The 14,432-nt window shown below is 36.7% G+C and overlaps 4 protein-coding genes across 5 annotated transcripts; 2 read left to right on the forward strand and 2 right to left on the reverse strand.

The window, feature by feature from the left end:
* Positions 1 to 87: 87 nt before the first annotated feature.
* On the reverse strand, positions 88 to 1,737 carry LOC135166196 (small ribosomal subunit protein eS7). Of its 2 annotated transcripts, none has more exons than XM_064128266.1 (4): positions 1,606 to 1,737; positions 872 to 1,042; positions 370 to 702; positions 88 to 216 (listed from the first exon to the last, which is right to left on the reverse strand). In XM_064128266.1, exons 2-4 carry the CDS (start codon positions 1,040 to 1,042, stop codon positions 139 to 141), a joined length of 582 nt encoding a protein of 193 aa, XP_063984336.1. In that variant the 5' UTR covers positions 1,606 to 1,737; the 3' UTR covers positions 88 to 138. The 2 variants fall into 2 exon arrangements, with proteins under 2 accessions (XP_063984336.1, XP_063984337.1); XM_064128267.1 differs by lacking the exon at positions 1,606 to 1,737 and adding an exon at positions 1,378 to 1,528.
* Positions 1,738 to 1,859: 122 nt separating this feature from the next.
* Positions 1,860 to 3,417, forward strand: LOC135166199 (cytochrome c oxidase subunit 4 isoform 1, mitochondrial-like). The gene is made up of 4 exons (XM_064128272.1): positions 1,860 to 2,007; positions 2,368 to 2,580; positions 2,794 to 2,986; positions 3,142 to 3,417. Exons 2-4 carry the CDS (start codon positions 2,371 to 2,373, stop codon positions 3,249 to 3,251), a joined length of 513 nt encoding a protein of 170 aa, XP_063984342.1. The 5' UTR covers positions 1,860 to 2,007; positions 2,368 to 2,370; the 3' UTR covers positions 3,252 to 3,417.
* An 897-nt stretch (positions 3,418 to 4,314) lies between these two features.
* Positions 4,315 to 12,680, reverse strand: LOC135166137 (terminal nucleotidyltransferase 4B-like). Its single transcript, XM_064128168.1, has 6 exons — positions 11,757 to 12,680; positions 9,587 to 9,757; positions 9,136 to 9,493; positions 8,846 to 8,992; positions 8,393 to 8,740; positions 4,315 to 8,304 (listed from the first exon to the last, which is right to left on the reverse strand). Exons 1-6 carry the CDS (start codon positions 12,152 to 12,154, stop codon positions 7,957 to 7,959), a joined length of 1,770 nt encoding a protein of 589 aa, XP_063984238.1. The 5' UTR covers positions 12,155 to 12,680; the 3' UTR covers positions 4,315 to 7,956.
* A 408-nt stretch (positions 12,681 to 13,088) lies between these two features.
* Positions 13,089 to 14,283, forward strand: LOC135166205 (cytochrome c oxidase subunit 5B, mitochondrial-like). Its single transcript, XM_064128280.1, has 3 exons — positions 13,089 to 13,248; positions 13,492 to 13,565; positions 13,877 to 14,283. Exons 1-3 carry the CDS (start codon positions 13,167 to 13,169, stop codon positions 14,105 to 14,107), a joined length of 387 nt encoding a protein of 128 aa, XP_063984350.1. The 5' UTR covers positions 13,089 to 13,166; the 3' UTR covers positions 14,108 to 14,283.
* The last annotated feature ends 149 nt before the right edge of the window (positions 14,284 to 14,432 follow it).

The raw sequence follows: 14,432 nt of genomic DNA on the forward strand, positions 1-14,432 counted from the left end.
ATGTTGTACATGCATTCCTCTTTACACTCACCAATAAATAAAAAGAATTATTTAAATGAACGGATGTGGGCATAATGAACTAATTCATTTTTTACTTTTTTAATCAATTTTTTTATTTAAGTTTTTATATTTTTTAAATTAGACATACGACTCGGGGAATTCGAATGTCACATCACGTCCCGTGAGCTTCTTGTAGACGGCTCCGAAGGTGTCAACCTGTTAAATATTCAAAGAATTAATTAATTATATTACAACTAAGTCTATGGAATGGAAGAAGGTGCCTCTCAGAGCAATAGTCATTTAGCAGAAGTATTTTATTTCAGTAAAAATTATTAGGAATATCTCTCGAGTGGAAATGAACTTGTGTACCTTGTGCTCAATGTTCGTCTGTTCATTCTTGTCCAAATGAACTTTGATTAATTGAGAACCGTCGAGCTTAACTCGGATTCGTTTTCCCACAATCTCGACTGGGTAGACGAGATCCTCGAGGAGTGCATCATACACTGCAGTGAGTGTTCGGCTCCTTGGCCTCTTCTGCTTGTTCTTGGTGCGTGTCTTTCTCGTAGGTTTGGGCAATATTTTCCTCTCACCAACGAACATCACGTGCCTGCCAGAGAATTTCTTCTCAAGTTCACGTACCAATCGTGTCTGAATTTTCTGGAAGGCCTTCAGTTTTGGCATTGGGACGTAGATGATGATGGACTGCAATTAACATTAAAGAAAAAAAATATTAATAAACATTATAGTTACCAAGAAAAAGATCACGAGCAATATTGTGAAATGGTAAAAAGAAATTGAAGGAATTGAAAAACGAGCATTTATTATATTTTTCCGTAGTATTGATATCTTCTTCGAAGGTTAAAACACTCACTTTCTTGTTATTGGTCTCAATTTCACGAGCCTTAGTGATGTAAAGCTCACGAAGCTGTGATTTAAGATCGGAGTTCATCTCCAGGTCCAGCAGGGCCTGGGAAATGGTGGACTCGAATGCATCGGGCTCGGCACCGCCTGCTTTTACGATTTTGGCACTTGCCGTGAACATCTGAAATAATATAAATAAAAAATTGAAACCTGTTTGATCCACCAAAAGCTCGACTCCCTACAATTTCCGACAACTGGCATTTTTCACTTTAATTCCTCCAAAAAGGGCCACATCAAAATCAATTATATATTGGTTCCATCCCTAAACAAAATTAAATGCAACAATCACGATAAACCAGACTCAACGTAGAGGTTAGGTCACTGTTGACATTCAACTGAACACTTCAAACTATCTTAAACAATTAATCCTAGAACGCTCATGATCCACAGAATTAACAAAATAGTCACTTTTCCTCAGGACAGAAGCGACTGCAAAAGATATTTGAAGAATCTTACAATTATCGAACCAATTTGAAGAGTCAAAATCGCTATTTGAGAGCAAGCAAATTCCGAGCTGAAAGCCCCTCACAATAATCCACTTGAATCTCAAAAATCCTCAGGCATCCGTGAAAAAATAGAAGACCAGTGTCTGAATTAATCTTTCATCTCTACGTTGTTCACTTGATTTTTTTACATTTTCCACTAAATTTATCAATAATCATTTGCGTTTGTTAAATAACGTACCTTGTCCTGCTCGCAGTCGCGTGGAAAAGGGTCACGGAAAAAGCAAATCCAGTAGATGTGCCTTCTAGTTGGGAGTGTCGTGTGGCGCCACCTATTGAACAAAATATCAATTAAAATATTTTCCTATTATTTTGTCATTAATTAACACTTGACACCCTCAACAATATCTCCAGAAGTGAGAGAAATCATATCGAATATGAAAAAAACTGCAGAAGGAACTCCAAAGCAATTGAAAGAATTCACTTTGGGTTCCGTTCGTGGTTCACATTTCTTCCGGGTCGATAGAACTGGAGTTTCTGGAATCTCTTAGAAATTCTCTTTGTTCGTGGTCTAATTTTAATGGCTGCGTAGACCGTCGGTCGCTCATCCTCCACTGACTTTTCGAACGCACCTCGGAGCACGGTAATTACTCATATTTCACTGTTATTCTGATTGATCCAGTTATCATTGAAGTCCACAACAAATAAATATCACGTTCAGTCATTAATTATAACTTTGATATTGGGGGTTGTCAATGTAATCGATTGAATCTATAAGACAGGGTCTCGACAACGATTAGGTAATCGTTCGAACCCCAACTCTACAACAATTGGAAGGATCAAATCGCATGTTGACGATTCGTCAGTGTTCCTTTAAATTTGGAATGTGGTTGTCCCTTTCCAGAGGTTTTTTTCGGATTCAAAGTGTCTAAAAACCTTGAAATGTCCAGGTTTGATGATCTCCGGAGAGTATTGATGATTTATGTTTTGATACATGTTTCAGAAAATGGCAGGCAGGTGCCTTGTGACGGTTTTGCGAAGGGGAAGGCCGGCAGGCGTGAGGGCCTATTCATCTCACGATGAACCCCCATTAAATTACAAAATTGGTAAACGCGAGGTAGTGGGTTATGGTTCAAATGGTACCGAATGTTACTTGGATCTGCAATCGGTCCCCATGCCCGCCATACGGTTCAAGGAAATCACCCCTGATCTTCAGGTGAGTAATAATGTTGTTTCTGAGTTCAATTCGAGTGTCAATCATCAATAAAATCATAAAAGTGCCTATTGAGAATGCTTAATAAGCAGCGAAGGGTAAACTGTGATAAATCGCTGTTGACTATTTGCCAGTTTTACTCTCAGAATTTTCTGTGACATTTTGTGGCAACTTGTCGTTGGTTCCATCATTTAGACAGTTCTGATCCTGTTCCAGGTCATCAGAGATAAAGAGAAGGGTGACTGGAAGAAACTTACGATCCAGGAGAAAAAGGAACTTTACCGTGCGAGCTTCTGTCAGACGTTCGTTGAGATGGACGCACCAAGTGGAGAGTGGAAGGCAATCTTAGGTGGTGTTTGCTTCGGTGTGGGACTTGCTGTGCTTCTTTTCACGGGTGTCAAGAAGTTTGGTATGTATAGCAATCCTCACCACATGGAGAGTCAATTAATTACATAATTAGTCCACGAGTGGAAGCTTTGGGAGGGCCATTTTTTTCGTTTTCATCGTCTGCCCACCACTTAACTTACTTATTTATGATTGGTGTATACTCATTTCCAATTTCAGTTTATCCACCACTACCAGTCACCTTTGATATGGAACATCAAACCGCCCAGTTCGAGCGTATGAGGCAGTTAGACATGAATCCAATTCAGGGTATGAACAGACGTACGTAAATTCACGTCTACTTGTATCATAAAACATATGAAAATGATTTTAGCTTAAGTCATTGGTAGACGAAAGTTGTAATTAAAACATTTGCAATGCTAAGTATTCTGTAATAATGTATAAGGCATTCAGGAAAATCAAATAAAATGCCATTTCTCTACTATAAAGAAAAAATCATTGTACTCTAATCATTTCGGAATTTGAGATCCCTCCCTTTGTGTTTCAAATAAGTTGAAAAAATTACCGTTTAGTCGATAATTAAAAAGAAAACTTCATGTTTTTCGCATTCTTATTATGATAAAAATTCACACTGACCGCACGTCCTGCTCCTATGGATTAAAAATATTGATTAGGTAAGTACAAAAAAATCGTGGAAACTTTTTTTGGGCGACCTTCAAAGGCTTCTTTCTTTTTTTTTATTATGAAAACGTAATGAACTATATGTTTGTACTTGAGATTATGATACAGTTATTGTATATAAATAAAGTGATATCTTACAAAGACCGCTTATTTTCTTTTCTATGTATACAGTCTTTCGTAAGTTTGTACATATTAAATTAAGTTACAGTAGCAGCATCAACTATTCGAAAATTCTTTTTTTTTTTTCATCCACATTTTTTAGGCATCACTCGTGCGATTGAACAACCATACAAATTTAGTCAGACCCAATAATTTACGGTTTGGGATGTTTTTCACAATTTTTTCTTTCTTTTCATCCATTAAATATTAGAAAATAGCCCTTTTACACGAAAGAAATAAAAAGATTTTTTGTATAAAGCGCCGTTTGCATCTAAATAATAAAGAAAGTTGCCCTACGATATTTTTTACATAAAGGAAGAAGTAGTACTTGTTTCTTATATAATTATTTTTTGCATTTATATCCGCGCCATTATGGAAATTATCCATAAAAAATCATCAATCATATTTTCTCACTTGTTAAATTACACTTTAGCTTCGCACATTGGCCGACTAATTAAAACTTTACATTATGTCAAAAATTATGATTAGACAAAAAGTTTTTTCCCTTGTTTTTTTTTTTTTCGTTTCCTCATGACGCACAAAAAATAAAAATATATTTATACATATACATTTATTACTAGACAACTGTTAGAGTTAATTAATCTTTCAATTTAATGGCTTATTTTACAATATGTACATTAGGCAAGTCTCGTTCATTTTTTTTACTATTTTTTCCTAGATTTTCAGATTTTTAATTTTTTTTTTCAGCTTTTTTCCTTTTTTTCGGTTCTTCATAATTTTATTACTAAATCCAATAGTTTTCTGTTCTCGTACTTACAAGAATATAGTTTCGTTATAGAAAACTAAGTCTTTGTCGGCTGTTACACTTAAGAAAAAATGGTATTCTAATTTCAATCAAAACTCGGTGTTCAAGTTAAATGTATTAATTTTGATAAATGTTGGTGTCTTGAAAAGGAGAGGTGTTGAGAAAAATATGAAGAGTTTGGTCCTCTAACCGATGTAATTTCAAAAAAGACATTTCCACCGCAAACCCTTGAAATAAATATTTCCCGATTTAAAAAAACACTATTAACTAGTGCCAAAGACAATTTTCCCCACAAAAAAATCGTGGAAATGAATTTCCTAATTTTTCAATGATCAAAATCAATTGATTAATTTTATAATTTTCTCCTCAATCCAGTTATTATCAAGACACTCCTGCATTTTTCAAAAATGAACTTTAACAACTTCACTACCAAATTCTGATGATAAATTTTTTCTGAAGCTCTCCTGACACAGTAGACAATTTAAAAAATGAATAAAAGAAAATCCAGGACTCTTCGTTTACAACTTAAGCTTATAATTTTCATTATCATCTTTTCGTTATTTATTATGGCAATGAGGCTTAACACGATCCGCAAAAAAAAACCTCTAAAAATCGGACTTTTTTCATTTTTTTTTTCTTCATCAATTATATCTCTTATGAACACAATTTTTAATTGCTTTGACGTTGCGACGATAGTGCATTTAATACTATCAGGGGCTTGAAAAGAAAACAGTATGTATTAATATTACGTAAAAAACAAACGCACCATTATCGCAGTCATTTAATTACATTATTATTCTAAACGTTATATTTATATTATTTTGCAAATTGGCCACGCAAGATTTTCAGGGGATCTAATCACAGAGGGGACATTACGAACTGTGAAGGGTGAAATGAGAAATTATGACCGTTAGGAAGTACACCGCTATCGGTGCTCTCTCCATAGCACGTCGGCTTATTTTTTTTTTCTTTAAATTAATGCTGAAATATTCTTTGGTTCATTCGTTAAAATTAACGAACCAATGATATACATATTCATCTAAATACAAATATATATATATCGATTCAGGACGATTTCGTTTAATTCATCGAGGGGGAAGAGACAATAATTTTATCGAAATTGTGGATACGTAACTGAAAAGCCAAACACGACTTCAATTTCGAGTTATTGAAAACAATTTCAAAATATGAAATTTATACCACTATAAGAAAAATCGTGGAATTCAGCATAAAATTATTTAAATGATATTAATTTGACTTCTAAGAGTAGCTCATCCTGGAAAAACAATTCAAATATTTTTGATAACACGATAAAAGATGAATCTGCCTTATTGATGTTCCTATTTTTGTCCTTAAAAATTTGATTAGTTAATGATCGCGATTTCTGAGAATTAATGAGGTGGAATTTGACGGTCAAGAATAGGAACGTCATCGTCGCCGATTTATTTTACATCGCCCAGAAGGAAATAACCGCTGATCTACATGGAATTAACTTTGTTTTACTTGCACCGTGCTATTTAATGATTTGAAAACGAGTGATTTTAAGAAGCTACAGCTGACGATATTTTCTCAAAAAAAATCGAGTTGTCTAAAACATTCACTTTCAGATAATTTCGTAATCCGAAGGGACATTTAATTTCCAGACGTAAATTACATGATTCAAGGAAATTTCCTAATCTCCTTATTATCTCGTAATGAAGTTATTTTAGGGAAAATTGTGGAGTAAACTCGATTCACGTAAAAAATATCTCGCGACATTTCATTCTAAATTCACTCATTGAGATGATGACATAATGAGAACATCTTGTGTCAAAATGTGCTTACATAGCTTTACTAATTACGCTATTACCTCATGGCGGAGTGATGTTAGGGTAACTTGTCGAGAGACTTTTCTTAATTTTTGTAACTAATAAATTTCCCCACGCGGATGCCAATGATATTCCGCAATTATCCCATGATAGTGACGTTAGCAGAAAATGTCAAAAGACCTGGGGTTGACAAAATTTTTTGTGACCAGTGGATTTCATTCGTTTTCAAATTTTTAATCCTGAGGTAATTGTATTTTAAAGGAGAGACCCAGGTCAAATAAGACATCAAATTTCAAAATCCATCAATAAAAAAAGAAACGTTTAAAAATGTGAGCTCAATAATGTGTTTACGAACTAGGCAATCGTCTCGTTGCAGAGGGATCCAAAAAACATTGAGAGATTACTGTAGAAAAAAATTTTCATCAGGAGTTTTCATCTGATAATTTGGTTCAGTCATAAACCTCTGAAATAATTGTGCTGTTGACAGCGGTGGTTGATTTCATTATAATAATTACAGAATGTGCTAGTTATCAGATTAAATTACGATTGAGAGACTTCCAAGAAAAATGTCAAGTGACCTTTTTCCAACCGACAAATTTACGTTTAAAAAAATCCGTTGACATTTCATTAGAACAAACACATGATTTTTAATATGAATTACACGATTTCTGTGCAGATTATACATTTGTCAGTTTGTTATTGGAATAGTTATAGAGAAAAAATATCAAAAGAAAATTCCTCCTGATGATTTCACCTAAAGTCACCTCTTTGAGAGTCCAATTCTATTATAAAAAGTACGACATGTTCCCAATTGGGTGAATTTAAAGGATAATGTCAAAAGACTTCCTTCTAGTTCATAAAATTTACTAAGAAAATGTCTTGTGATAAATTGTTTAGCCATTTAATTCTAAGATAAATTGCATTATTATAATTGCGTGGTAAGAATGAAAAGATTCTGTGCCAAGTGTCGTAGAATCTGTAGTAATTCTTGTCTGAAATGTCAAAAGAGTCGTCTGATGACGGAAAACAATGTCCTTTGAAATTTCCTTCTAAAATCTCTCAATCTGAGAATTTTATAATTAACAGAATAGAATGAGACGAGTCGACTTATCACTTACGTTTCAACACATAAAAGCAGAAAATTAAACTACGATAGTAATCAAGGGGGTGCTAAAATCCCCCACCATCGATAACCATTTCAGACCAATCGTCCCATCGTCAAATGCTAATTTCTTTTTTTTTATTTTTGTGTTTTAGTTTTATTACTTTTTTTTTTTCATTTATTTCTCACTTCTGTGATTTTTCTGTTTAGTATAAATCGAAATAAAATGCATAAAATTCAAATTCCATTTCGACGACGACGATCAGCAGTTTTTTTTTTTAATCATTAAACTTTTTTTTCGATTTTCTTTTTAAGACATTACCTATTTTTTTATTATTGCTAGGATTATTCACACTGTGACTTGCACGAGTTCTGTCGAAGACAAACGAGCATAGCTCGAGCTTTTTGCGTGTTCTTATCAACTTTTAAATGAATTTTTCATCAGTGATGAAAAACGCAACATATATGTTCATATATTCATGGGATTTTTAACACGGGAAGGAGGGATACGTTTTTCATCACCGTACACAATCACCTGGTGCACGATGGCTGACAAACTTCTTTCGTTTTGGTCCTTGCACTCTTGATCCTGGACTTTGGCTACCGCCATTATTATTTTGGGTATTTGAATTGGTGTTGTGTTGAGCATTTTTCATTTTATTTTGGGCCAGGGTGTTGTTATTCATGCCACGTGGATAAGTACCTCTCGAGTTATGCTGATGATTAACATGGCCACTCGGTTTGTAGGGCTTCTTCCAATGGTGATGCTGATTGGAGTTGTGATTGTTATATGCATTCCTATCCTTGTTACGATCATCAACTTTACTACCAGTGTTCGGCGAGTTTCCCCGACTGCACTCAGAATCCTGCAGAATAAAAAAATAATGGCAAATCATTATCTCAGATAACTGATCAAGCTTTTCCAGCTCAATGACTCTAATTATCGATTCTCACTGTATCACTAGCTGGTGCTGAGAGGGTGGAAGCTTCTGAGCCAGTTGAACTCGACAGCGAGTCTAATTCACCAATAGAAGGTGGGAATGTTTCCTTGATCCATTTACGGTATTCGATGACTTCGTCAGTTACTCGAATTATTCGTCCCAATATACTGACTTTATTCGCATCGTTGACAAGAACATTGAGAGGACTAACCGCCTGAGAAAGTGCATGATAAGCCCAGTCAAATGCATCCTTAACATAGAGAGCACCATAACTACTGCGGCCAATATCATTGCCCGGAGTGAGTGGATCCTCGATGCACAGTAAGGACGGCCTATGGCCATCAATCATATCCCGTTGGACCTGAAAAAAATTCCATTAATTAGTTCCCACTAATTAATTTTCACCCAGAATAATAATAACAAATATTGCATCACAGGGAATATAGATAAAAATGCCTTTCATTACCTCTTCTTTAGATATGTAAGTACCACCATCTTTAACTCTAATTCCAGTCTTAACATAATTGAATTTTCTACCGTATAACTCTAGAAACTCAATCAAAAGTACACCCAGATTAGCTTCAGCGTTGTAAGCATTTTGCCTAGGATGAAGCTGAAATGATGAACGATTAATGTCATTAATAAAATAAAAATAATAATTCTTATTATTTGGTTGTCCTGTAGACGTTGAAATGCTCCAAAAATAGGGCGGAGCTTCCCATCTTTTAATTAGAAATGTTTTATTTAAATTTTTACCTGTAAGAAGCTGATGGTCATGAGAATCAAACTGTATGACGATATACCACCAGTAAATACTTCATTAAGATCACGCTGCAATAAAAATTGTTTGAGTACCATAACGAGCTTATCCAACACTGGATACTGTTTCTTGTACTTCTTAATCAATTCCGCTGATTTGACTCCATTATTCATGTTGAAACTAATATCAACTTTTATCTCAGTTTCTTTGTCAGTCAATTTAACTATTGGTACACTTGCTTTGTCCAATACTTTTATCGACGATGGCTCGGCAATATTTTGATCGAGGAGAGCACTCTCGAGGGTGCGTAGAGGCAGATTTGTCCATCTGCCGATCACCACAAGATCGATATCACTAGATAAAACAGAAGACATTATCCATTATAGTGGAATGAAACAACAACTTATTTTTTAATTGATAAAATGTAGTGAAAATATTCAAGGCTACCTGGTGGGTAAATAGAGCCCAGTACGAAAACTACCAAAGACCTCGACTTTTGAGTCTGGCCAGAGGTCATATATAACTTGTTCTATTCTTTTCACTACTCGAACTCGAAGACAATGCTCCTCTCGTGATGGACACATGTACGTGTAGAAATCTTGAATCTCTTCGTGGAGCCTAAGCATAAATAAACATTAATTAATACTTTTCATCAATGACATGACCAGGTAAATGTCACGGAACCCATTTTTTACGCTTTTTTCTGGTACTATTTTTTTTCTGTTTTTATGTGGGCAGCGATTCACGGACTATGTCGAAACGTACTATTTTTCTTGTCGTTTGCATTCGCTGTCTTCATCCCAATTCTATAATAAATTCTTCGCTCGAAACTATCATTATCAATTAATCTTGTTGAAATTTAAGTTCATCGATTGCTTAAATTTCTCACAAGAAAAATATTACACAGTAAAATGGTAATTTTTTCCCCTTAATCGGATGATTTATTGGAAAAATTATCAGTAAATCCATAAATTTCAAGAGCATTTGAATTAACCTAGACAATTAAATTTCTTATTTTCTGCTGAATCCCCCAGAAACTCTTCCTGAACCTCGATCAATCAAAACAGAAATCGACTAATTTTGTTTATGTTTGTATGGAAATGAGAGCGGAATTCCAAGTATTTGAATGTTGTTTCCTTTCTCTGAATATCAACTATTCGATACCTTAATAGTTCAAAGAATTATTGGAAGAATATTCTTCTATAATCTCCATGTAAATAATCTGTCTCAGGTATCAGTTAGAGTTGTTCTCAGGGCTGCATGGGCCCTCGGTATTTCTTTGGATTTTTCAGTTTTGCAACCGATTTTGAGAATTCTTTTTTAACACCTAATGCAAATCCAGTTATTTACAATTTACTTGAAATAATTCAAGTACGAGGAAAACTTATACATGAGAATTCGCTGAGTTTGACAAGAGAATCATTTGTCATTTCAACTATTTTTTACTGCAGCAACTAGTCACAATGAAAAATCGGTTTGAATGAACCTCAGAATTATCTGCACGATGTCACAAGTGTCATCATAACTTTGTCATAATTTCCTGTCCCTCTTCTGTTAAAATGTTTCGTCCAGGACGCATCAGTGTTCATTGAAAAATATTCTTTGGACTTGAAAATGTAAAAAGAAGAAAAAGTCATGTGTGTGACTGAAGGGAGTGAAGTTGCATGACATTGGCTTCGCCAAATCCGTACTTCTAAGCCATCCAGCAAAATCCTACCCCTCAATTAGGCATAATCACCCTGTTTCTTTCGCAAAAAAAATGATCATCGAACAATTTCAATCAGAACTAAAGCAAAAATTCAAAAAACAAAGGTTGAAGGGCCTGAACCAGAGCTCCTCTCAAAATCTAACAAACAATCCTGCAGTTTGGCCCTCAAAAAGTCTCGAAAGTTCTCTAAATTCAATCCATCTACTGAAAATATCGCTAGTTCCACCTTCACCCCCTGATGCTGAGGTTTCGATGCTTGAAAATTGTCCTTCCCTCCCTCTCGCCCCTCAATCATGACCAATCAATGAAGCTGAGGCTCAAACTCTTCAAACTCTCTAGCTCTGAATAACCCACCGGTTACCGAACTACTCCCACGACCCAAGTAACCCGATCTTCTCCCCCGGTGTCGCAACATCGAGTCATAGCAATCAATTTCCCCATTGAAACATGACTTGAAGCCTCGTCATACCCAAATCAAGATGGTTCATCCTCTCATCCATGCAGAAGCATGCCCGGTGAGCCCCCCTTCCCAAAATCGCCCATAAATCCCCCATAACCTAGAAAAAATCATCAATCAGGATAAAAAATCTTGCCAACGAAGCAGACAATCGCCATAAAGTCACCTCCGCTTCACCCCTACTGCAATTCATCGCAGAATTAAAATATCACGTGTATCCGAATGCCCCTAACCTCCCTAGCTGACAAAAAAAAAATTCAAAGCGCCCTCGCACGGTTAGCGGCACACTCACCAAATATATTCAAGGCTGGGGAAGGGACATTAGCCAAGTGAAGAGAAAAAAAAAATGGGAGAAGACGATGGCTAATACTTCACCAAAAAGACATCCCCATAACCGGTGAAAATACCCAAAAAAACTGTAGTAAAATGTAAAAAAATCGAGCACAACATACCCAATGACACCCTTGGAATACACTTTATTGGGTACACGCCAAGGACATCCACCGTACACCCCAATAAGTGCGTCATGATTGTAGTCCATACCGTGTGTACTAGCACGATTATCACTTTTCCTTCTCGATGGATTGTAATAACTGTTACAGGCATTGTGTATCTGACGATTAATCACCGTTCTGTCATCGTTAACACGACTAGTACTGTTATCAATGGGTATATAATCCTGATTAAATTTAGTTGTCATTGTTGTTGTAACACCGTGCAAACCAACACCACAATTATCGTTTTTAAGGGTCAATATATCGATACCCTTTTCGGCCTCCCAAATGTGTAACCACAAGTCCTTGGTGGGGCCACACTGCTCCGGTTGATACCAACCGATAGTTGGATCCATTAAACGCCACCTTATAACGTGGTGGTAAACACTTTTTAACACTTTTTACCCCAAGATGATTTTGTCGCACGGGCCTAAACGCCTCTCACGACCCAACACTCACCACTACACACCCCCCACCCCGCCACTTCGTCCAATATCCCCTCCGCCCCGCCACTGCGCGATGAACAATTCGATATATGTATTTTTATTATTATTTTTATGTGGTTTTTGGTACCGTTTTGAGCTTCGTCGCAAATCAACTATTTTCTATTATCACACATGGACAATTATTCAAGGGAATCCTCGACACTGGTGGATATCGACAGACTCAATTCATCAACTGGGAATGGATTTATTATCACTGGGGTTGCACTCGGATGTTTCGAGGTGATGGTTAATTCAATGATGACTTTAATTGGGGTTTTTCGGTTTAGCTTTCGGAAAATAACGAACACTTCTCTCGCTGGGTTTTTCGGCCGCCGTGAAAATGAAACCCATGCATACAGGTTGCAAACCCGCGACACGATTTGCGAATAGATGGCGCTGGAATTTTTCGGATGCCTTGACCGATGAGGGGGTTGCTCGATCGCCTAGTGGCGAGGGTGGGGGAGGGAATCTAGAAGTTTTCGGGCTGAGATTAGCTGGTGATGTTGGGGGATTACGAGGGGCGAAATGAGGGGAGAGGTTTTGCGTCTGTTTTACCGGCTGTCGGTAAGTTACTGGGACAAAGGGGATATTTATGGAACGGTTATTCGGGAATAAATGAATATATTTGACCTCCGTAATTAGGACTAATTATTTTCCTCAGCTCGATGTCTAGATAATTTCAAGTGTTAGGTACATTTTCATGGTCTTGAGGCCAGTGGCATTGACCGCCAGGGCCGTCATTCGGCAGTAGGAGGTACTATTTTCACCTGAAATTTTTCCCTGACTCTCCCCTCGGGAGAATTGAACCAGTTCGTGGCCTCCAGAATACGTGAAGTCGGCACGAGAGAGCTCCTTCGCTTTAGTTTTGTTATCTCGTTGCAAAATGGCCTCGTTGTGCGGGCGAACATTTTTCCAACTACCACGTCGGTCATTCTCGAGGGCAGCTGTACTCAGTACCAAAAAACGTAATTACCCTGTTAATCGTTATATTATGAGAAATAGTCCGCTGCATTAAGAGTTGTTGTGCCCAGTGACAAAATGTATTATGTAATTCGGTCGTTCTGGCCAAGTCTGAAAGACTCCATCCACTCACTCACCCTAGAACGTCCTCTGGGGGCATTCCCTATTGATTTTTTTTCTCGCTGGACAGCGATTAATTTTATGTGTTTAAATTACGTCCCCAAAATCATTGAATGGTTCTTCTGCAGGACTTCCTGACCCCCTGGATCTCGCCACTGGGTTGGAGAAGCAGGAACTTCTGGCCCGTCAAGCTGGAAACGATGTGAGTGACAATTCTCTGGGATTTTTTTTTATCATTACGTTTATAGTCAGGTCATTGCACTCCGTCTGTTACTCGTCATTTCGTGGATTTATGAATGGTTTTAATGTCAATAGATTGTCAAGTATTTTGGGTTAATAGACGTGGGGAAGGAATCGATTAGGGGTGGAGCCGCTGCTGGAATTTTGGCGAACTATCAGTTCATTCATTAGAGACGTTTCGAATTGTCCGAGAGAATTGTTTTTCTCTCGACGTAAAACAGATCTCAATCATGATTTTGTGTAAAATAAATCTATTGTCATTGTAAATTACAGGACCCCTTCATGATGAAACCCCTGAAACGTGGGGTAGGCACCAAGGCCCAACCAAATTTAGTTCCAAGTGCATTCAACAGCCGACTGATTGGATGTGTCTGCGAGGACGAGGCAACTCATGTTATTTGGATGTGGCTACACAACGGAAAGCCGAGACGCTGCGAGTGCGGTCACTGGTTTAAAATCGAGAAAAAACAACCAATTATGGTTCCAGAAGAGTACGTGGAGTAATTATCGACTTTTGAGTTAAATCACCACAACCAAGTTAATTGATAAGCTGAGATAAAATTAAAACAGCAATTAAACTCAACATGAAAAAATTATCGATGAAAATTCGCATGAGTTAGTCGATTGTTTGCAGTTATCTAGAAATAATCTTACATTATATATTAATGTTGGAGACTTGAGATTTATTTGCCATCATTGTCCGAATCCTCAAAACATTTTCCTTCTCTTCGGCTGAACTTCGAAAGTAATGGGAATTTTCAATTGTTCGAGGGGGAAAAGTGGGAAATATTCACTTGCAGAGCAAAAAGGTAGAAGTGACTGAGCAGAC

Source organism: Diachasmimorpha longicaudata, chromosome 9 (genome assembly GCF_034640455.1).
Source record: "Diachasmimorpha longicaudata isolate KC_UGA_2023 chromosome 9, iyDiaLong2, whole genome shotgun sequence".
Taxonomy (NCBI): Eukaryota; Metazoa; Arthropoda; class Insecta; order Hymenoptera; family Braconidae; genus Diachasmimorpha; species Diachasmimorpha longicaudata.